This window comes from Pleurodeles waltl, chromosome 6, assembly GCF_031143425.1.
Source record: "Pleurodeles waltl isolate 20211129_DDA chromosome 6, aPleWal1.hap1.20221129, whole genome shotgun sequence".
Classification (NCBI taxonomy): domain Eukaryota; kingdom Metazoa; phylum Chordata; class Amphibia; order Caudata; family Salamandridae; genus Pleurodeles; species Pleurodeles waltl.
The window spans coordinates 664,113,545-664,138,288 of NC_090445.1; the positions used below are offsets into that span (position 1 = coordinate 664,113,545).

General features: G+C 44.4%; 1 protein-coding gene across 3 annotated transcripts in view; it reads right to left on the reverse strand.

Moving 5' to 3' along the window:
* Window positions 1-24,489, reverse strand: part of ARHGEF40 (Rho guanine nucleotide exchange factor 40) — a 309,810-nt gene extending 285,321 nt beyond the window's left edge. For all 3 annotated transcript variants that reach the window (XM_069239054.1, XM_069239053.1, XM_069239052.1), the window contains exon 1: window positions 23,648-24,489. In XM_069239054.1, the coding sequence (XP_069095155.1) occupies window positions 23,648-23,650 (3 nt within the window). In that variant the 5' untranslated portion in view covers window positions 23,651-24,489. The remainder of the gene's footprint in view (window positions 1-23,647) is intronic.
* Between the last annotated feature and the right edge of the window lie 255 nt (window positions 24,490-24,744).

The following is a 24,744-nucleotide window of genomic DNA, read 5'->3' on the forward strand; positions in this document are numbered from 1 at the left end:
CTTTAAAATATTTACTGCTATGTATCCTGTAATAGTATTTGAAATTACAATAAATAAATATGTTTTAAAGTAAACAAATCGAGGGTGTGAAAGAAACACACACGCTTCTATATGTTTATTTCTTGACCTATGTAGAATAGGCTACCTTCACCTTAACAACATCTAGACTCTGCTCTGACTTCGGAGTTCTGTGATATCTTAAAGGCCATGCAGTAGACCGCTGAGAGCCTGGTGAGGCAGGAACACGGCCTTAAACCACTGCAGCTCTCAGCCTTCCGACATTGGGTTTCTCCGCTCTATTTAGATAGAGTCGAGGAAAATGCCAGGTTTACAGTGGCAGAGCACCAGCTACCTCTGCCAGTGTAAACCTTTGACCTGGCAGCCCATCTGCCAAGGGCCTGCCGGCTTCAGGAACTGTCGCCCACTCAACTGAGGGCAGGACGACCATCACTCAGTTTCCCAATTATGTTAATTAGCCTCCACGAAAAGAGAGAACACTCCCTCTGGGTGGGGGGGATTTTGTTCATTTAGAGAAAACCAACTCCCACTTTGGGAAATAGTTTTCTGTAACCAACAAGGTTTGCTGCAAAGGGGCTTCAATACATGGCACCCACCAGTTCTTGAAATAGCAAGAGAGAAGTGCAGGTACTCTATACCAGAGTACCTGCTTACTTCTAAAAGATGTCGCCAATAAAAAGCATTGCACCTCTGCTGAGAAGTGCAGTATTTCTCCCTGTCCAAATAAAAAAGTGCAGGTACTCAGTACCCAACAGTACTGGCCCATTTAAAGCACTGGCTCCACACAGAAAACCTTCAGTGCTATAAAGGGAGCCAGCCACCTTAGTGTGGTACCCTTAACAGCACAGAGATCACCGCCAGGCAGTCGAGAATCTTAAATAGGGCAGACGATCCTCGGTCATGGTGGCAGAGGTCATGACCTCTATGCCCCTTGTGGACTAGTAGACCACTCTCCAGGACCCAAATGAACCTCAGAAACTTTAACTAATTGAAGCCCGCACCCTATCATTCTTTTTATAATTGGCCCGGTAACCGCTTTTTGGCCAAAAAGATCTAAAACGAGATTACAAGTGATCTGGTGTTACTGCATCCAGTCTTCTTAGCGCAGAAATGTCCTATATTTTGCCAAGGACAAATCCATCAGGTCAACCTGGAGAACTTTTTCCTCCGGAAAAAGCATAGAATTACATGTTCTCATACAGGTGTCGAAGAGGAAACACTGATTAGTGCATGGTATTCCACATTCCATTATGGGCTACACGTGATCAATCTGTGATCCAACTCTAATAGATGGACACAGTGTACTACAATCCCTATCCCGGTACTGATTTCAGTAGTACTGCCCATAGCACCGAACCACTCTCAATGAGGATTCACGTCTCCGACCAGGACGTTAAACCTTAAAAGTATTGAAAGAGAGTTCTGGAAGGAGAGAGTTCGGGATAACAATAATACAATATAACTATTATTATATAACCCATACTAACATAGTTTTGCTGTTTCTAAGTGCTGTAAATAGCAGTTGTCACTGTGACTCAATCTAATGGTACCCACATTTTTCAACTCTAGAAGACTAAAGGCTTAGTTGTCTCTGCCAGCATGCAAGCTCTTGACCTGCAGATCAGAAGAAACACTTAACCTATCAGGCATCTTCCTAGCTTATATGAGACTTTGTACTCAAAGTGTTACCAGGAATGACTTCTAGGCGATGACATGGGGCTTCTGTCTGGACCTGATAATTCAAATACATCTTTATTCAGCCGAAAATGACCATAAAAGACACAATTCAATACAATAGGATCATGTTAAAAGGAATAAAATGACAAAAGTTTAAAGCACAGAGTCATCTGCATCATAACTACTCTAGAAAGAAATTGGCGTGAAACACCTCAATACTACTAATGCATCCAACAATATATAAAACCGGAAAGATTATAAACTATTGGGGACAATTACATGAAGTGCAAAGTACATAATAAAATGAATATATATATTATTAGGACAAAATAATAAAATAAACAAAAAATACCCAAAAGTTAAAATGCACGTTGAGTTGGTATGATCAAGTTACAATACATACAGAGTGGTTATCCCTGCATAGTACGCCTCGCTCTTACTGCAGCTTTAGTAAAAGCGCACACTTTAAAACAGATATCAGGTGTATTCAGTAGTTTCAAGTGATACAGGGCCTTTCTGCGTCTGCAATGCTCCAGTGAGTTTAAGAGGGGTTTAAGAAAAAATCTACGGCGATTGCTATAATAATCGCAAAAAAACACGTAATGTAAAAGCGACTGCGTAGAGGCTTCATCGTAGAGACAAGTCAAGACTGATCCTCCCAAGAATCCAGTTTACAACCCAGAGATCAGGTGCCACCAAATCATACGAGCTCTGAGACGGAAAACGAGGGATCTCTCCCAGTAAGTTCTAATGACAGATACAGAGCAGGCTCCGAGCTAGCAAAAGACGTATAAAAAGCCAACACAGTACTTTTTGGCCATGTCTGTTTGCAGCCTTCTTTCCTTGCAAAACTCCCAGAACAGATGCTTTACAATTAGTTTGTGTCTTTCTTGATGCTCTCAGGATGCATTAATAGGGCATTCTGCCCCAAAGCCTGAAATATTTAAAAAATATAACTCAGCAAGTGGATGGCACACCCTCTCTCCAGACTAAGACAGTCCAATATGATGTTTCTACATAACTTTGCTTGGGGATTGACCCAAATACTAATCCAGAGTAAAAGAGGGGGGGAAACTAACCATATCTTCGCTATGTCACTGGTTTAACTCCATGTGAATGATACAGCTTGATGCTGTCGGTGGTAGCTGTAAAAATCTCCAGCATATACAATTTTTCTCAAGCTGGAGGGGAAAGCTGTTACCCTCAAATCCCTGCCCAATAAGAGGCGTCTGGGACACATTGTGAGTTATATACTCTTACCAAAGGGTGCTATCGTCCCTTTCACTCTAGGTCTGGGAAGGTTAAAAATTGCTCCAGCTGACCTACTGAGCTTGAGACATGAGCTGGTTATCTGGGACTGCCAACAGCCCAATGAGTTAAAAATTACACTCAGGTAACTAAATATTATTACACAGCACAAAGGATGGCCCTGAGTCACTCTCAACGTGTGAGCACCAAATACTCTCATTGTTGCTACTTCTCCTGAAATGGGAGTAATATATTAGGATTCGTAGCTGCCAGGTCGAGTGATTCCTAAGCATAGAAACTGAACAACGGTGAATCACCTGCATGCGTGCACATTCTGGCTCACGTGCGAACCAAGCGACTTAGTTAGTCAAACTCTGCCTGAGCTCACACACTACACAAGCTGGTATTCCAACCCGCTGCAGCCTCAGTACCAGCTTCGCTTAAGTAACTATATTAATTACTCACCACTTCCTCTAGGGAATAAAACACCTCACTCCTTCACACAACAAACTCACGCAATCTTAGTGTTCAAGCGTGTCAGGTTTCAAGACACCACGCCCACAAGGGCATTAGAGGAAAGAGCCTTAGGGCAAACATATGTAACTTAGTTTAACCCATAAGATCCACAATTTCTCGCTAGCTACAAACTACTCGGGCAACTTTGAACCTACACTCCTGTAATTTAAGTATGGCTATGTCTTCATCTGCCATTCTTCCACCATTTTTAGCGCACAGGGGTCAACCATCTATTCGGTGGGAAGAATGGATAGATCTATTTGAGAACTACTTGTTTGGCATTAAATGGTCAAGGTTTTACCTCATAGAGAAAAAAGCATTGTTATTGAGCATGATTGATAAAGCAGCACACCACATTTTTAAGTACTTAACAGAAATGATAATCAGCCTATGGAGGATGTATATAAAGAAGCCAAAATGTGATTAGAGAAAAGATTCGCTAAAGAGGAAAACACTATAATGTCACGTTACAAATTCTATACCAGACCTCGAAAAACATGAGTCACCAGATGATTTTGTCTCTTGCTTTTGTGAGCTATCAGTCAATTGCAAGTTTGATCAAATGATTGAGGAACTAATTTGTGATCAATGTAAAATGCAGGAGTAAGAAAACCCAAGAACGGATATGGGCAGCAAAAAAAATCCCTAAAAGATGCTATCAGCATTGCAAAGATTGTTGAAGAATCTGAGCAGTGTACAGAAGAAATAAACAAGAAATAGGGGACAAACTGAGACAGCAAGATAGCTGCTGTAGGCAAGGCGGATGACCAGTGGGAGAATGTGGTGGCAATCAACAGACAGCACATCAGGCCTGGAAAAGGAGCCAAAGGGAAGGTGTGTTCAAAGTGTGGAAGTTCAGCAAATTCCAGTGATGCAAAGTGGTGCTTTGCAGCTAATAAAGAATGCAGAAGATGTGGTCGGAAAGGACATTACGCTAGGATGTGCAAAGTCAGTGGGAAATCCTGAGAAGCATGTGCAGAGGATTTGTTGGAAAACTATTACAAGGAGGATCGGGTGTTGATGGTACATACCAAGACTAAAGATAATGAGAGGAATAATAGACCAAAAGCATCTTTTACCATCTTGAGTAAAAAAAATGGATCTTATGGTAGACTCTGGCTCATTGTACACCATCATGCCGAAGGCAATGTGGATTAAGAGTGGCAACAGGTCACATTAATACATAGAGACAATTATCCAAGAGGAAACCAGGGAAAAAAAAATAGATGTTTTAGAATACTATGTGTCACAGATAGAGTTCAAGTAATGACTGATTGAAGGAAAAATATATGTAGCTGGAGATGGTCCTTTCATTCTAGGATGGGTACACCAATACGATTTACGTATTGTGATTGATCCCCATGACGGAAGTCTTTGATGAAAGGCTGTGTGAGCTGAAATGACACATGCACAAAGCTATTTTGGAGGAAGGCGCTGTTCCTGTGAAGCATAAGGTGAACAGAGTTCCAATAATTTTAAGAGGAGAAGTAAAACAAATGTTAGATAACATGTTAAAGGAGGGAATTATAGAACCAATGGTGGCTTCAGGGTGGGTCTCACCTGTAGTTATCACAAAAAAAGTGACGGTAAGCTCCGGTTCTGTGTAGATTTGAGTAGCTTGAACCAACATGCTGTGACAGGCACATTTTCCCAAACAAACATTAATGAACTCCTATTGTTACTGAAAGGGGGCAGATACTTTTCAAAGCTAGGTATGAAAAGTGCATACCACCAAGTAAAATTGCATAAAGAGTCGAGGAGTTTCACACCCTTCATTACTATGGAGGAAACATTCCAGTTTACAAGGATGCAATTCAGGCTGTCCTCAGCTGTGAGTGTTTTCCAAAGATTAATGTCAGAAGTATTCAAGGGGATGCAGAAAGTGTTGTACTTTCGGGACGACATCACAGTATTCAAGGAGACAGTGAAGGAACATAATCAAGAACTCAGGTATGTCTTGGGCAAACTAAAGGAGGCAGGACTTACATTTAGGAGAGACAAATGTAAATTCCTAGTTGAGGAAATTGATTACCCGGGTCACACAATACCTGGTAAGGGGGTAAAGCCAAAGGAGGATCTGTTGAAAGCTATCAGATCTGTATCTGTTTCCAAGGAACAAAGACCAACTGCATTCATTCATGGGTCTCATAGAATATTACTCAAAGTTTGTCTGTAATTTTGCTGAGAAAACTGAAAGTTTAAGAATGATGTGGCATAAGGGATAAATGGGATGTATTACAACAGAACGTGTTTGACGCTATTAGAGAGGATACTTGTAAGGCAGGTAACTTAGCATCATTTGATACCAAGCGCAAGACGTTCTTGATGGTGGATGCAAGTGCGTGTGAAGTGGGAGCAGTTCTGTCCCAACTTAAGGGGAAGAAGGAGGATACTTCGCATCACGCTCTTTGACGGACAGAGAGCGTAACTACTTGATTATAGGGAACGAGGAGTTACCTGCTGTATGGTCTGTCGAACATTTTGGAACTTTCTTGTGGGGCATAAAATTTTGCTTATGCACAGACCACAAACCACTTGTTAAAGTGCTAAGTCCTGGATGGACATGGAAAGGGTCAGCTAGGCTGGCAAGGTTAGCTGCAAGGCTCCAGGAATACCAGTTCAGGGTGGAACACATTCCGAGATGGAAAAATGCACAGGCAGACGGTCTCACGTTAATCAGTAAATTGGGAAGAGATGGGTGGCACAAACATATTAGCCAAGGACCAAGAAGAAGCGGTAGCATGGATGGATGATATTGAGGAATTTGTAAAGAGATCTTTTACGGCAAAGGAATAGAAGAAATGTGTGGCAGGTGATGATGAGGTCGTCATAGGTGTAGAACAAATGGCTGTAAGGGGTGGGCGAAGAGAGAGTGCACATGCCCAGTCAGTGAGACCGTATGTGAAGATATTGGATGAGTTAACCTTGGTAGACAATGGATTGATCTTGAGAAATTACACATTTTTGCCACCCTGGGGACTCAAGGAAAAGATTGACAGTCTGGCTCACAATGGCCATCCAGGCCACACTATGACAAAAAAAGGGTCAGAGAAAATATTTGGTGGCCAGGTATGAATTAAACGATAACACAGTGGGTTGAAAGATCTGAGGTTTGTAAAGAAAGCGAAAATGTTAAAGACCTGAGTCCAAACTGCATTTGGGCATATTGAGGATTTAGGTTTACTGTAGAGCACGGTATGTTTGGATTTTATTGGTCCCATGTAAAGTCTCAAAAGAAATTTGAGTAATGCCATGGTGATGGTTGATGTTTTTTCCAGATGGGTGGTTGTCAAGTTTTTGTCTGAAGTGACCACAAGTTGTACCATCAATATGGTAAATAAAGTGTTCTTTGAGAAAGGTCTTCCCTGAGTGTTCATAACAGACAATGGAACACAGTTCACTTCACATGAAATGATAAGATTTTTGGAAAATTGTAGGAGCAAGCATGATCACACTTCTCTGTACAACCCTCAGGGAAATGGAATGGTAGAGAGAGTTAGCCGTTTGGTGAAAGGTGCCATATTGATGGCTATGCAATGTGGGAAGGATGTGAGATGATCATAATTGACATGGTGTGGGCTCATCGCACAACGGAAAATGTGGCAACCAGAGTATCTGCCTTTGAAAGAATGAGAGGGAGAAAGACAGGCACAAAGTTAATACCCGCATGGTTGACCAATAGTGATGATGAGAAGACAGCGGATAAGAGGAGAAGGAGAGTTAAAGAAGGCTTGGAAGAAGGTGACTGGGCAAAAATAAAACCTGGAAGGATGATCGGAGGGTTATCCACTTTTTGGGGCCTCTTTAAAGTGATGAATGTGTATCATGATCACGTGCAGTTGGAGAATGGTGACAAATGGAATAAGCGCAAAGTGGCTTTGCACCAAAGAGGAGGAATGGTAGGTGTGGAGGAGAGGCAGGCTGAAGAAAGACTCAATAACTACATGTTGGTGAGTGATGATGAGTTGGTGAATGGTACAGAAGGGGTTCTGAGAGGTAATGTGAAGAGCGGTGGAAGGGATTTGTGTGAAAATGTGTGTGTGCATGATGCAAATGGAAAGGCAATAGAGATGCATGTTCCCAGAATTCGTAGACCCCCTCATTATTTAGAGGATTTAATACAGGTTGTTTGACTTTCCTATTATTTTACTTTTAATTAGGTTTTGTTTAGGGTGTTTGCTGTTGGGTGGAAAGGGGGAGATGTGTTATAATGTGGGGTAGCTTTTATAATGCTCTCATGTGTGTTATGCCTTTAACATTTGGGATTATACCGTGTTATAATTCCAATAGAATCTTTACAGTGTTGTGGTTCTCTTTGAGCCAGTTGCTTTGAGGATGGTGAGAGGACGGATCACATTTGTTTGGTTCAGCAATAAAGCGGTATTTTTATGCCTTTACCTCATAGTGTGCGGAATGGTCATTACAAGAGTTAATCAGTATCTGCAAGCGTGTCAAATCTGTTAGCTCTAGGGATGGTAAAAAGAGCAGCCAGCCCCTGTGAGGTGACTGTGGGTGAGGGGGGGCAAGATACAAGGCCCTAAGAGGCACCTCATTGGGATGAGAATCAAATTGGTTAAGCTGAGCCAAATGCTGATGATCACAACTAACTTTAGATTGACTAGTAGGAACATCTGAAGGGCAGGTGCTTTTCTGGAAGTGGCGAGTCGGCGTTTATAGAAATAGCAGAAGGGAACCACATTAATATCACTCCACAGAGCAAGGGACGTATGTGGGCAAACAGTAAGTTGTAGGCTAAAAACAGAAATCTGACATTTATGATAAAATAATCACTTGCAGGGTTTCCAGATTCAGAGCCAATCCAGGCACACCTGTACACAATTAAAATGTCTCTGGTGTGAAACATTGGGAAACCTTTATGTCACGCAAGCCAGCAAAGAATTTGTTAAGAAGCTCCTCGTAAGGTTCAACCTGTCCCCTACACATGGGGGAACCCCGATAAGTACTACCATGTACGAGGTTGCAGCAGGCGGGATATTTATAATGACTCTGTTGGGATCTGGTCCAGGTACTGAAGAGCTATTTAGCGGTTTTGAGGCTAAGGTGGCTGGCAATGCTCCTCCAGATGCATCTCGAGACCCGACCCCATTTGGCTGACTCATTGTTCGATCTGTGCATATGCATCCTCCCGCAAGGGTTTCCTGTTGGAAGTTGAAAACACAGGCGTCGCTGTACTAGATGCTGCCACGGAAGACTCTTTAGGAGGCAAGCTTGAGCTCAGGCATGCTGAAACAATGGGATGACCTGCCATCATTACAGTCAGAAGAGGGTTAAACAAGGGGACAACAAAGTTGATGCTAACTTGGCTTCCAAGGCTTCTAAATGAGTAACCAGAGGTGACGGTTCCAATTTAAGCCATGAGCTCAGCCACTCAAAATAGCCCTTCATTAAGCGAATCAGAGTGTCACTAGACAGTCACGTTCCCCCAACCCCTGAAGGAGACACACTGTGGAGAAGATGTCTAACCCCTGAATCAGCAATCTGTAAAAGGTCCAGTCGGGGAGCTTCCTGGCTAACGTTAACAATGTCAGCATTGTCTACCTTGTTGTTAGGCTTCTTATGGGAAATGGCTCACTTAGGTCTTCTTCGGGGTGCAACAGTTGACTAGGAGTTCCCTAGGGATAAAGAGCTCACTAACTTCAGCAGGATAGAAGGCATCGCGGGGGCCCGTGGGCTGCCACGCATATCCACTGAGGTGGTGTCTAAACAAGCCGGGGAAGATGTAACCGACAGTCTAACTCCTGTGTCGCCACACTGACTGCTACTGGTACCTAAGGACAGCCTACTCTCTGTGAGAGCAATTTCCGTGCTGATGACGTTCTGGGTACGTTCCAGCATGCAATAGATGGATGTACTTTTGACATGTGGAGTAACTGACCTGCTACCAGTGTTCTTCTTTTTCTCCGTGATGGCTAAATGCTGATAGTTAAATAAGAAAGTTTGCACAGTGAGACACCACTTTCACACAGGCTTATCAGAAAACCTACTGCTAGGAGAAAATAAACTGTTGTGAAGACTGTACCTTTGCCATGCGCCAAGAGAGGTGGCCCAGCCTCTTCCGGCTGATGACAGATGGAGGCAGATCCGGTCTTGGCCCGGGCATGCGCTGCACGACTCCTCTGGCACTTTAAGCGCTTCACCACCGGCCCTGCCTCTCCACCGGAAGTCTAGGGAACGTAGTCCCACCCCAGACACAGCCAACTGCAGCAAAGGTCTGGCAGCAAAAACAGCAAAAACAGCGAAAACAGCAAAAACACACCTACGCTACAGGACTCTTCTGGCTCTTTTGAGTTCTTGACAACTGGCCCCGCCTCTCCACATGGACCGGATTATTCTATTCATGTCACTCTGGGGCCTACTTTGCTTGATGTGCAAGTTTTAATGGGTGCAGGGGCAGTTGTTTCTGGACTATTCACCTTGGAGAACAGTCAGCTCAACACACTAACCTTCAACATAAAACATTAGACATAACACCTAGTTTAAATCTAAGACTGCCTAAATATGACTGAGGGCATCCATAAGCAGCAGCTATTGCCAGATATCCCCATATAGTCTTATACTTGCCAGCCAAGAAGATATAGAAATGATTTGGGGTAGCCGACCGTCCTCACCCATCGAACATCAAAAGAAAAATACATCCATTACTCCTCGAATAACACCTTAGCTAACAGAGGAACAGAATAACATATTGCACACCATCATAAGCTAAACTAGGCTATGGTCTGCGATGGAATCATCAAAACCATGTTTGGAAATTACAGCTTCAGTATTGATGATTTAAGGTTACACCTTTATTTAAAGGTGTTGTCGATGTACATGGAGCCGATATGTGTTTCACTCCGGCGCTTCTGCTGCCAACCTTTCTTAAGGTAAATGGTCTGCATTAGTCACTGTAGTACTGACATGTCGAGCAGTTGTCATATCGTTCACCCATTTTTCTTCATGATATGTCCCTATTTGCAGCATCCTTAACGAAGTAAAGATGAAACCTCAAGCTATCAATGCTGAACCTGCGAGAAATCATGCTTATGAAATATGAGTGGTGGAGTGCCAAGGTACTATATTTTTATCTAATCACCTTGGGGTACTCACTACAATCGATATACAAGCCGAGGTATCAGTTCAGACCCTTCTTATTTAGGGCATGCTTGGAAATCCCTTAGGGCCTCATTACAAGAAAGGTGGAGCGATATCCCCCGGAGGACTGTTCCAGTATGTTATGAGTGTCCGGTGTTTCCAGAGCCGGAATTACTTGGTCCAAAACATCAATTGCACACTATTAAAACTGCATCTTTAGAGTGGCAGGGGCACCTTGGGCCCCTCTAGAGATGATTTTCCCTCAGCCATGCTTTTCCTGGCATCAGAGATTCTGCCTCCCTGGAATTCCTGCACCAAAACAATTGTGCCGAGGCCCTTGGACTCCCACTAGGACTGGAAGGCCAAACCTATGCGAGAACGAGCACCATAGGATGCTTCTAGCATAACACAACATAATGACTCTAGGTCTCAGCATATCTTCAAAGCGCCTTAAGAATCACAGTTAGATGATTTGCTTGGATTCTGGAATCCGCATTACTAACTACATGTTCAAAATGAGTGATTAGCAAAGTTCGTAGGTCCAGCCTGCATTTAAATCCCGAATAAACAAGTGGAAACAGAGAAAAAAAAAACTGCTTTTTTTGAACGATGCATCTATGAGATAAAGAATTAAATGCATGATGATTCTGTGTACCTGAGGTGTAAAACTGTCCCTCGTGCATTGCTGTGCAAGCACTCCACCGGAGACTGAATGATACACCAGCCACACAATACAAGGAGTTGAGAGAGAAATACTCCTCTGAGTGGAGTCAAAACTCACACCATGTAAACTTTAAAGAATGTTAGCAAAACGTCAGTAGACAGCTGCACTGATTAGACCTAAAAACATTCCTTCTGCCTGCAGAAAGTCGGCAAAGAGCTAAACCAGGAGTTTACTAAAGCTGTGCATTTACATACGACACATAAGACTAAGAATGCTAATAATTGCCATCTGACAGCACACAATTCAAGCAATTTTTTAATATAGTAACTGTTAATTACTACTTCTTAACTCAACGGCACCCTTGTTGTCAACCTTTGAAGAACAAGTTAAAACCTGGATTTGGAACTTGTGTTCTGCGGTTTACACAAGCATGCACACAACAAATCCGTTAAAAGACTGAGCTATCTTATATAGAATACAAGCCTGTGACAAGCAGGCTACACACAATTATCAGCAGCAGGCACACTAGTCCTCCAAACTATCTTATGATGATTCAAACCATTTCCACACTGGGCTCCGTAGAAAATGTAACCACCTCAGCTGTCTTCCCAGAACTTCTGCATTGAACCTTTCTGGATACAGACATATATTTGCAGCAGGTCCCCTGTATCCATAAATTATCATAAAATATAAACGGTAGCCAATAAATGGTGCTGTAACAGCCTTATAACCCATGTATTCCAGCTGTCAATTTCCCTGGGGCAGAAATAATAGTAATGCATAGTGTGGACTGGGGGTTAACTAGTGGGCCATAGGTGGGATTCATTTAGATTTTCCGTGCTGACTGTGCCCTACAGGCCCCATCCTCTTTCTGCGTCGCCACTCCTCCCAACCTCCTTTCTGTGGCTTTCATTTCAAGCACTGACACTGGCAATCTACCGAATGCAGAAAAGCCCCGTCCCCATAACCTCGGCGACACAGGTATGAGCCCCCAAGGCCGGCCTAGCGTTATTACTTCCGAAGACAAGGGTGAAAGTAACGCCTACTCCCTAAAGAGAACATTCAATTTGTGGTTTGGCAACATGGTAATTACTATAATCTATGCTTATCATGTCTGGTACTGCGAAGGGACCAGAAGTAAAGACTTCAACAGACAACAGTGGGACGGCAGAGTGTGGTGGAACAAGGCGTTAGTGAAATGGCAAGCCAGGGGACAAATAATTTGCCATCCTTAAAAAATAAAACTGACTAAGAAAGCCACAGAGCCATGGAAGCTTATAGAGGAGAAGGCAGGATTGTTTGACAGACGGGGGGTGAGAACATAGATGGGTCTGATGCAAGAGACATGTAAGGAAAGAGGAACCAAGAGGTTCCACAAACTTAGGAGACCGAAACCAAAACTGGTGAGTGGGCACAAAAACAGCAGCGGGAGAGAAAAAAAACCCTTAAAAACAAAACCCAATCAGTAAGCTTCTGCGAAGAAAAAGGACTTAAAACACAGTCTGACTAAAGAATAAGAAAAAAAAAGACAGATTCGACAAAAAATTGAATAAAAGTGTGAGGTGATCAAAAATAACCAAAGAGAGTGAAAGCAGCAGAGACAGATTAAGACCACAGTCCAAACAAAATATGATATGAAGGAAGAATGAGCAGCTGTAGAACTAGTGAATAGTGAATGAAAACGAAGTGATGGACTTAGAACTCCTTCCAATTGAGGAGCAAGAGGAAATTAGATAAATTAGATATATGTGAAACACAACCCACAGGGTTAAATCCTGCCACTCATGATACATCACCAAGCAAAAGAGAAGGCGGGGAACAGAGAGGCTTAGATGACACCTACTGAAAGAGTGAGAAAGCTGATTTTGGACCAAACCTCAATCAAAGAGTGGGGCTGGAAGGGAAAACTCTTTTAGCACAAAACCAGACAAAGAACAAAGCTGAAAGACATAAAACATTATCAAACCAGTCAGAAATCTTATGTGCTCCTCCTATGCGGGGCTCCAGTATAGAAAGGACTAATGGCCTTCACTATTAAATATTTTTAACTATGTTTTAGTATTCCTCGTTTTTATTGTGCTTTAATTAGAGATGACATGCTATGGTCTGATGTTATTTTTGTTGAATGTATTGTCTGTTGGTGTTTATGTTATATGCATTGTCTTATAGCTTTCTTGTTAATCTGAAATAAACAATATAATTGATTGCAGAAAAGACAACTTTAGGAAAAATCCAACTAACAAGTGAGCTGGAAATAGACAGACCTATGCCAAACCCAAATTATAGAATATGGAGAAAAGAAGGACTTAAACAAAACCAACCAGAAAGTGACAACGTCAGACGTGAAACTAAAACAAATCAATAGGCAGGCAAACCTTTAAAAGAGGGCTGAAAAGACAGGCCAAATTCCAGCAAATGTGAGTAAAGAAATGTTAAGATTAGGATTAAATTAAATCAAAGAGTGCGGAAGGCACTGAGCTATCCTTGTAACAGGTATTGCCTGTTGTGCTTCGAAATGTAATGTAAATGTATTGTGGCAGTAAATTGTCATTTATAGAAAGCTCATTTTTTATTGAATTGGCCACTATATTTGAACAGACATGCAGTTTCAATGATAAAACTCTTTAGAGCACAAACGACAATGTGTGGAATTAGGGTTTCTGGAAACAATTATAATTTGCACATCAATTAACTAAAGTGTCTTGATTTGCTTTGATCCTATTAAAAATGTTTATGTCCATCACACTTCATAATTACAAAAATAAGTGCTTCTTAACTGCTATGTATTGAATTAATTGTACAGTCCATTTACAGGTATTTAAATTGTGTTGGAAAAATATAACACCCTGCAGCCTTTCCTTTCACACTCCCTGTTCTCCAGCAAAATGAGCATACCGATTTATTTATAAAATCCTGTCACTGTTTAATCAAAGAATGAAAAGTAAACACCACTCTCCATGTTCAAAGAATAATTGATAGCCTGCCATTAGTGCTCTGCAAGTGACAAAGACAACATTTAAGGGCATGTTCATTATGCATTCACCTTCTGAACTCCAGCACAGTTATTTGGGGGGTGATCACCCCCACATCCTCTCACTTCCAGAGCGTATGATGAAGGCATGAAGAGATGCACGAGTACTCCATTTTTGGCAATGTTTGTCGTTCAGCAAAGTTGGGCTGTGGCTCGAATAGTCGAATCTAGGGTAGACCCCTTTACAGGCAGTAGCCTTCATAGAAGCACTCATAGCAGCTTGGCTTCATAGTGTTGAGCTGAATTGAGACAAATTCCAAGCATTCAGGAAGGTTTACCTCCTCTTTCAGGACACAGCAGAAGCAAGCTTTTATTTTGGGTCCACCAATGCTAGTCACTACTATTGAGGGCTGCCAAGTACCCCAGTCCTGTTTCTATTCCTCCTTTGTTGGTGCACAGAGCCTCCTCTTGAAGTGCAGGGTGAACGTGAGTACCTGACCCACAAGGCCAGCTTGTATTTGAAACAGTAGCAGTGGAGTTCAGCTCAGCCAGCCACTCAGATCTGGTGCAACGCTTGAAACAGTAGGGAGAAAGCAATTCAGTCCAAGTGCATCTTTCTTTGGGTGGAGGGCAGCATACAGGTGCTGAACATCACATAATGCTCTCGGGGTCTCTGATTCCACGATGGTGACTGATTTCACAAAATACTAAACAGAAAGGTGCATTACTCTTAGACAGTTCACTAGCAAATGGGATTGTTTTGCTGGGCTTCAGTTGGCCTCTGCCAGAGCTGCCCACAATGTATTGGGATACACAGTTAGGATATCTCTTTTATCCAGATTACAGCAGCAGCATGGTCTGCAGCCACAGTCTGGTTAAGGTGCTCCTTTGTTGAAAAACACAGTTGGGCCTGTTCAGGCGAGCTTGATCCTGTGACACATGCACAACCAAGCCTTCCCTGTCCCAGTAAATAGTTGTGGACCCAATCCTGAAGTGCAATAGCCTGGCTGCAATGGACTGTGCTGTGAGGGCACGAGGGGGAAGCTGTACTGAGACATGCACTGGGACATGCACTGGGACAACAGAGACATCCATCTCAACTACTATGTTATTTAACAAGGCTTCCCAACTTCCTGTGATTACTTGTTGTTAGAAATGGGGTCTTTGGTTGGCAGTCAGGTTACCCCCTGTCCAAGCAAGGACTCACACTTTAGTCAGAGTAAGTCACACACAATCCAAATTATCCTGTGCCCACCCTCTGGTAGCATTTGCACTGAGCAGTCAGTCTTACCTTACAAGGCAATGTGTAAAGTATTTGTGCAATAACACAGTGGAACACCACAAAAATACACCAAACAGTGTTTAGAAAAATATATAATTTTTATCTGATAAGATGCAGGTCAAAACGAACAAGATTCAATAAGTATACGTTGAGTTATCACTGTAAAAGTGATATAAAGTGTCTTTAGTCTTTAAAAAGCAACAAATGTCTCTTGCAAGCACAAAGTACCTGGTTTGCGTTCAAATTCTCCGCAAAGGACCGCAGCGGAGGAGTTGCATGGAAAACGGGGAGGTGTGTGTCGATTTTTCTGGCGCACAAAGACGATGCGTCATTGAGTTTTCACGCAAGGCAAGCTGTCTGTCGATTTCTGGCGTGCAGACTGGGATCCTCTTCGGTTGCGGGGTTTTTGGACGCCCCAAGGATGATACGTTGAAAACCTGGGCGTGCAGGATGAAGTCACAGGGGTTGCATCGATCTGGTGGGCGTTGCATGGAAATTTCTGCCGCACGGCAGGCGCTGCGTTGATTCCTCTCAGGAAGTCGGGCTGCGTCGTTCCGGTTCGGCTTTGCATCAATCCAGTGGGCAGAGTGTCGAATTTCCGGTCACAACGCTGGCACTGCGTCGATCTTCTCATCAGGAAGTCAGGCTGTGTCGTTCCGGTTTCGCGTGCGGTGATTTTCTCACCGCAAGGCAGGCTGTACATTGTTTCTTGCAGACTGTGCGTTGATTTCTGCCGCACAAGGAGTTCTTTTGCAGAGAGGAAGTCTTTTTGATTCTGAGACTTCAGGGAACAGGAGGGAAGCTCTATCCAAGCCACTGGAGGGTACTTCTCAGCAGAGCCAGAGGGCAGCAAGGCAGCAGGGCAACAGCAGGGCAACAGTCCTTTGCAGAAAAACAGACAGGTGAGTCCTTTGGGCAGCCAGGCAGTTCCTCTTGGGAGGTTGCAGATTCTGGTTCAGGGTTTCTTCTCCAGTGGTTTCTTTCCAGAAGTGTCTGTGAGGTGGAAGTGCCTACCTCAGAAGTTTCTGAGTTGGTAGGGTCAGACACCCTGCTTAAATACCCAAATGTGCCTTTAAAGTGGGGGATACTTCAAAGAGTGGCTTAGGAGTGCACAAGTTTCATCCTGTCTGCCAGGGTCCCAGTATGGGGTATGGCAGTCCTTTGTGTGAGGGCAGACTACTGTCCTTTGACATGTAAGTGTCAGGCCCCCCACCCTCCCAGCCCAGGAAGACCCATTCAATAAGCAGATGTGTGCAAGTGTGACTGAGCATCCTGTGTTTGGGGTTTGTCTGAGTGGAATGCACAAGGGAGCTGTCAACTAACCAAGCCAGATGGGGATTGTAAGGCACATAAGGATTTAAGTGCAGAGAAATGCTCCCTTTCTAAAAGTGGTATTTTTAAAATAGTAATATCAAATGCACCTTCACCAGTCAGCAGATTTTGTATTACCATTCTGGCCATACTAAATATGACCTTGTTACTCCTTTCAGATCAGAATCTACCACTCAACAGTATATGAGGGTAGCCCTAATGTTAGCCTATGAAAGGAGCAGGCCTCACAGCAGTGTAAAAGGAATTTAAGAATTTTACACTGCCAGGACATATAAGCTACACAAGTACATGTCCTGCCTTTTACCTATGGGTTACCTAGGGCCTGCGTTAGAGGTGACAGATGTAGGAAAAGGGGAGTTTAAGGCTTGGAAAATACTTTTAGATGCCAAGTCGAAGTGGCAGTGAAACTGTACACACAGGCCTTGCAATGGCAGGCCTGAGGCATGGTTAAGAGGCTACTTATGTGGGTGGCACAATCAGTGCTGCAGGCCCACTAGTAGCATTTAATCTACAGGCCCCGGGCACATGTAGTGCACTTTACTGGGGTCTTACAAGTAGATTAAATAAGCCAATTGGGTATGAACTACTGTCATCATGTTTTAAGGGAGAGAGCATTTGCACGTTAGCACTGGTTAGCAGTCGAAAAGTGTGCAGAGTCCTAAAACCAGCAAAAACAGTGTCCAAAAAGTGGAGGGAGGCAGGCAAAAAGTTAGGTTGGTGCTTATGTACTGCACATCATGATACGCACATACATCTCAAACTCTTGGGGGAGGCAAGGGATCCTGCTCAGGACAGGTTACTTGCATCCACCAGGGATGGCCACTAGGCATCCTCCCCAACTTAAGGTGCAGGTAAAAAGGAGTGCCCTCTAATACAATTAACAGAGTCATGGTCTGGGCATGGTGGCGCTAGTACTTCAAGTTGAAAGGAGATCCACTTTCGGTGACTCTCATCTTCAACAAAGTCTAGTACTCAGCGCGTGAGCAACAAGTTTTGAAACGTGCCCCTGCCAAGGAACCTGTGACATGAGTCTCCTGCGCAGGAAGACATGCCAGCCAGAAATACTGAGTGAGTGAGGAGGACAGTACATGGCTTCAGCAACAGACACTCTGTGTCCATTAATAACAAGTTACAAAGAAAAAGAAGAGGAGGCAAAATTAGAAGAACAAATGGAAAAGTGAGGGCAGGAGAGCTCTACTTGAAGCAGTAAGAAGACCACTGAGAGGCAGACGGCACACTGTTGCCTGGGCTGCATCACAAGTCCTGAGATCTGCGGCTCAGAAAAGTAAATGTGCAGACACAGTGAGGAAGGGGAGAGAGGAGGGTGTCCACAGCCACGGTGGTCCCTGCAGAGGAGTATCTGCATGCACAGAACGCGTTACACTCCTAGGTGGCAGCACTGCACGAGAGCACAGGGCTAGGAGGGCAGGATAAGAGGCAGGAAGTGGGTAATAATATTCGGTCACAGAAAGGGCGGTGGACCCTTAACACATCCCAGCAGACACAGATAGAGGCAGAAGCGGTGCACGAATTCAAAAGGTCGGACACACATTGGGAAGCAATACTACTCTTACTAAGGGTAAAGCTGGAGACTCCGCACGTTTTGTATATCAAGAGGAGGCAAGGAACTCTGCAGCTGGGAGTTTTACAACAGTCGGATTGTAAAATGTTACCCTTCATGGATGCCAACACTCTCAAGAGTCCACTTAATAACACATATGAGTAGGCCATGGCATCCCCATCATTTGTCCCGCGATGAAAATAGATCACCTTTGGTCAGAATTCACGATTGTGCCATAGATAAATGAGATATGTGTCAAATAATGTGTACTCATGTGTACTCGTGAGTATTAATGCTTACTTACTTGAGTCAAAGGCTCAGTGTCACAGGCTGTTGAATACTGACAATGGTCCATCGATGCCACTCGGCCATGCCCATGTTTACCACAGGATAGTGCCAATCAGGGCCAAGAGGTAGTTTCTACCACTACCATGGAATATTACGCATATATAGCACAGGAAATGATGTATCAGCGCCACAGACTACTGCCCATCAATGCCACAGGATCGGAGCCATCACTACTGTTAAACACTGCATATTGTTGAGATTGGATGACTCTCGCGTGGACCATGGTATGTTCGCCATTTTATTTTTAAATATATTGGTTTATACTACACACAACTAACCAAGTGATGTTTAGGCTTAAATCAATCAAAGATCAGATCGTGGTTCCACAAGAATTGAGAAAGAAAAGTTAACGAAAGAGACAAAGTTGTATGACTTTGGGAGAGAAAATTGGCAAAGGCCGTTTCTGACATAAAAGGGGCATTCATTCCACAGTCTAAGGCCAAGCAGGGAGAATCACCAACCACCCCATGATTCGCATATTGTAGGGGGCACTGTGTGAAGGAAGAGATCATCAGATCTCAGAATTCTAGCAGGCTTGCGCTTCTTGATTTCATGCTTGAGGTACAAGGAGCCCCACATAGGAGACATTTGTAGGTTAAGTGTTAGGATCTTAAATTTGACCTTGGTCTTTACTGGGAAACAGAGAAATGACTTCCTAAGGCGACATACAGGGTCCATCGATTTGACAGAGCACACAAATCTATTGAGTTGCAGCGTTCTACAGGCCTGGTATTGGTGTTGCCTCATTATTTGGCAAGCAACCATACAATGCATCGATGCTTTCCAGTTTTGAATTAAATGCTCTCACAACTAGATTCTGCAAGTCCACTAGAAAGAAGCAGAGATTTGTATCCCGCTGTGAAGCTTTACCTGTCGTTCTGAATGATTTTGTTAATTTCGGTGGTGAGACTCATATCAATACCAGAGAAAGGTAGATGTTTCACTTTCTTGGCATATTTCTTAGGAACGTCAAGATGTTATGTGACCCTTTGTTGACGACACCTGTGCTTACTTGGGGCCAGATTCAAGCTACTCTCCTTTCTCGAGCAGGGTCAGCAATAGCCAGCCAATGATGCATACTCAGTCTCTGGATTGGAGCTGGGATGTTGTGAAAATGCTACTTTCACAATTAAATTAGATTTTTTAAGCTAAGTGGGAAATAAAGTTAAATCATTTCTCAGTCATTTTCCCAGGTTTGGATATAAAACGATGATGTTATTTATACCAGGCCTGTTAACTGAAAATAAAACTTCTGTTTACACAGACAAAACAGCTATTGAGCAGTTGTCCACTGTCAGGACATACTACTCCCATTACAGAGTAACAGAGTACGCCAAAGTTTTGTATATTAAGTACCAAATCATGTGGGTTTATGAGTCACAGTCTAGGGGTGACTTATGTAATATATCAAAATAGCGTTGTCTATGTGGTGAGATATTTTCTTTGACCTATGTCACTGCAGTGCTTTTGAGCTCCAGTCCCGACAGAGCAAATGGTGCTTTCTGGAGCTATATATTTTTGGCATATACATGGCTGACGTAACTACACATTGCAGTCCTCTGCGATGTATAGCTTCCAAACCACTGGTGCTGTTTCTGCCCCAACTTACAACGGTCCAAATGAGTTAAGGCTATTTTAGTACCATTTTAGGGGTAGAACACACGCGGTGTGTGGACCTGCAAGACAGGGCCACAGTGAACAAAGTCCTAATACGAGCAAAAATGGGGCTGAGATAAAGACAAAGCAATTGGGGTGACTGTGCAGAAAAGGTGACTTTGCTACATTGGCCTTTAGTGCCGCAAGTTACTGCTCATCAATATCAGGCCATATTGTCCATCATAACCGCATGATACCGCCCATCAATACCAAAGAGTATTTTTCATAAACGACATGGGATATTTACTACCAATTTCACAGTTTCCTGCTAGTCAGTAACATAGGTTATTGCCCGTTGGTGCTACCAATCACCCATCACTTCTGATGCGTAAAGAACACTAATGAAAAAGGATTCTGCCTATAAATATCATGAAATATTATGCATCAGTTTGAGGCGATCTGACATGTCAGTACATAACTATATTACCTAGACTATTGTCATCAATAAAAGCTGATAATGTTGGTCAGTGTGTCTGGAGACTGTCCACGTATAACTAGACGAGACCCAGTAATATTACTGACCATCAGCATCGCAATACAATCCAATACAATGTGAAGCTGCCCCTCAATACACGCAGCAATTTCCATCAGTGCCACAAAGTACATCCCATCAATTCCAAAGGATACAGGTCAAAAATACCATAGAATGCAGACCATCAATTCAAAAGAGTTCAGCTGACAAACATCACACAAAACACCTCCTCAGCAAGCCATCGAGACTACACAATACAGCTGAAGTGCGAGAGCCAGTCACTCATCAATAACATGGAGTATTGTCTAAATAACACAGGATATTATCCATCAATACAAAAGGTTATTGTTTCCCATTGCCACTGGATACAGTCTATCAATATCACAGGATAGTACTTATGAACAGTAATGCTGCTGGATACCTCCCATCGATAATGCAGGCTATTATCTTTCAATGGCACAAGATACAAACCACCACAAAATAAGACTGTGTTGATCAGTCTGGCAGGACATCAGTACCCTGGGATAAAGCCCACCAATACCAAAGTTTAACTCTACGAAATACCACCCATTCATTCTTGGTGATACTGCAATACAACGCCACCAGATACTGCCCATCGAAAGAGAAGGTCCTGCATCATCAATGTTGAGAATTCTGCAAATTGATTAAGAGAGAATAATAACCAACACCAAACTACCACAAACGAATGCTGATTCATTCCTGGGGATAACTGCCAATCAGTTCACAGAGAATGTCTGTCGCTATCACATAATCATTCACAAAAATACTGCAAGATATTCAGTGCAACAATACTACTGGAGTCCCACCCATTAATTTTAAAGAATGCTGCCCATCAGCACATGGGAGTCCTGGCAACATTTGTGAGAGCATACTGATTGCTGATATGAGAGAACCGTGTCCACCTGTATACTGATACCCCTGTCAATACCACATGATGTTGTATATCACCAGCTCAGTCCATTGCCCATCAATACAACTTGGTGTGGCACACTGATGTCTCATGATGCTGAACAATACCATATAGTGGTAACCATTCATACTACATGACAAGACATAAATACCAGAGGGTACCAGAGGATGTGATGCATTAGTTCCATGGAGTATTGTGCAATGTCCAGAGGATACTGCCCATCAAGTCCACAGGATAATGTTTGTAGCTGCAGAACACTGGAGATCAATGTGTTATGATACTGTCCAAATGTTACAGGATACTGAAAATAAATAGGGCAGAATACTGAGGGTAGTGTCCTTCAGTGGCAGAGGCTCTTCCCCATCAATGCCAGAGGCTACCAGCTGTCTGTACCACAAAGTGTTGTCAGCCGTGCCTTAGGAGAAAGCCTTAGGACCAGTGGATACTGCCCATGGACACCAGTGGATTTGCTCCTCAGTACCACCCACCTATAACACCTCATAATGACCATCAATGCAACGAGTCTGTCAATAACACTTGCTATTCGCCATCTATCATACCAGGGAGTGTTCACTGACACCACTGGTTATTGCCCATCGATACTTAATATCAGTGGATATCATTTCTCATTGCCACTGAATACTGCCAGTTAAAGCAACAGGCTATCACTTGAATTCTCATTGTCACAGAATACTGTCGATTAAAGAACTTCAACAAATTATGTGTCATTTAAACACCACAGGATATTGTCATAATATCACTTGCGCTGACCGTGAAATGCATCAGAGAGCACCTAGCTGGGGCTGTGCTAATCCTTGCCATGAGGTCCTGTCCTGATGCAAGCGGACATTGTATGAATATCATAGAATGTTGCTCATCAGTGACATGTCCTGTTGCATCTCAGCACCACGGGGTATCTATCCTACCATCAATGTGTGTCCAGCGCCAGCAATACTTTCTACAGGAGCCTAATATAACCACACGGTGTCACGCAACACAAGGGGCACGTTGCATACTAAGGCGTGAGCCCTTGCTTGTGGCACAGACTATTTGTTTGCTGGGCCTCACTTGCCTGGATGGTCGCAGACACTCCCTGCTAGAGTGGAGGCAGCCCGGCTCCCTGTAGAGACCACCACCCCTCGCCCTGCAGGAACCACAGTCTGCCCCCCTGGAGAGACACACTCAGTCTCCCTATCGCAGTTTGTTTACAAGTCAGTGGCTTGTGTGAATGCTATAGGATCACTCCCTGCACAGGCGAGGGAGGTCTCTTTGCCAGCTCCTGGACTAATGCTGCAAAAGGTCTTTGGGTAGAGGCAATTTAAGGCATGGGCAAAATGGGCAATTTCCCAGAGCCCCCTAGGAAAGTGAACTTTCTGTTTATCTAGCTTGCCTCAGTCTGTTTCCATATGTCAGCCTTTCTCCTCTCTGGCGGTCTCCGCCTCTTGGTCTCTCTCACTTTGCCCACGGGCAACTTGAGGTTTTTTTTTTTGGGGGGGGGGGGTGGTTGGGGGCTCTGGAAAGACATATTTCAACTGTTTTTGTGTGAACCCTTGTTTTTAAAGTTTGTTGGCATCATGTCTAGTTCAATTGCCAGAAAATGGGCAATAATAGTACGAACGGGGTCACAAAATGCCCTGCCTTGGGTCCCAAAAATCCTTAAAACATACTGTCTGTGGGGACGGTGAGCTGCTGCTTCCCTCCACCCCGCGCAGTCATCCCCCGCAGCACCACCCCTGACCCCCACGCCTGAGAGACACAACATACAGGCCTTGCGAAGAGACACGCACACACAGGGGAGCGGAGTAAAGTGTTAGGCACGCTGCAGGACAGACAGACCAGAGACAGCCAGCCAGCCCCGGACGGAAGATGCACCTACCATTGCGCACTGCTCTGGGGGGCTCCTCCGGTCACAGGGGGCCCCGCTGGGCCCTCTCCGGCTCCATGCAGACCGCTGCTCTGTCCGGGGCCGTCAGACAGAGCGTGGTGACGGGGGGGTTCCCGTGAGTGTTACTCTCCATTCGTGGTGGCCCCGGTGATGGTGCAGCCCAGTCAGAGCGCTGCACACACCCCTGCAGCGGGACCGTGTCCGGGACTCGCTCCTGTCTCACAGACTAAACATTTCCATTCCTTCACCTCATCAGGCAAATAGAGACGCCGCCGGGGCCGCGGGCTGCGTGCTGGGGGTGGGGACCGCGCTCCCGAGACTTTGCATTGCAAACCAGAGGCTGCCCCGGCTGCAGATTTTAGACAGATCCGTCACTGCCGCTGTTGACTTTATTTACACAGGAGCCGGCGGGCGGGAGACAGCCCACTGCAGACAGCAGACTCCACACACAGGCAGGACCGTGCCTGCTGCAGACACCCCGCGGGGCACGGTGGCATCAATACTGCAAGCCGCCCCCTGCAGACAGGACAGTGCAGGCACTGCAGGGTGCAGACTGAAGACTGCCTGCTACCGACTGAAAACTTCTCACCGGCGACTGCCCACAGCCGACCGGACTGATGGAGCCTGGAGACTTCACACTGGGACCAGCACTCCGGAGACGAACTGGAGACTCCGCGCTGAGGGCCGGACCCTGGGCGCAGCAGACCGGAGACTTCACCCTCGAGACTGCAGACTGGCAGCTTCAGCCTGCAGACTGACTGCGAGAGAGCAGCTGAGAAAAGCACGGCTCCCTCACTCCCACTCCGCTGCCCTCCCTCACGCCGTCTCTGATTTCAATAATGCTTTATTGGCAAGAACTACAAATGCACAAGTTTGGCACAAGTCTTTCCCCTCACTCGACTCCTCCTTCCACTTCTTTTCCTTCTCCCAGGCCCGCTCTCCCTCCCCCCCTCCCCTCTGCCGAGGTCACACAGCGCCCCCGGTAGACTGAGCTGGCTGTGTGTGCCGGGGCTGTCATGGCGGTCTGTGTGCGCTCAAGTCTCCAGAGACTGCCTCTGTGTGCTGAAGAGTCTTACTGCCGCCTCTGT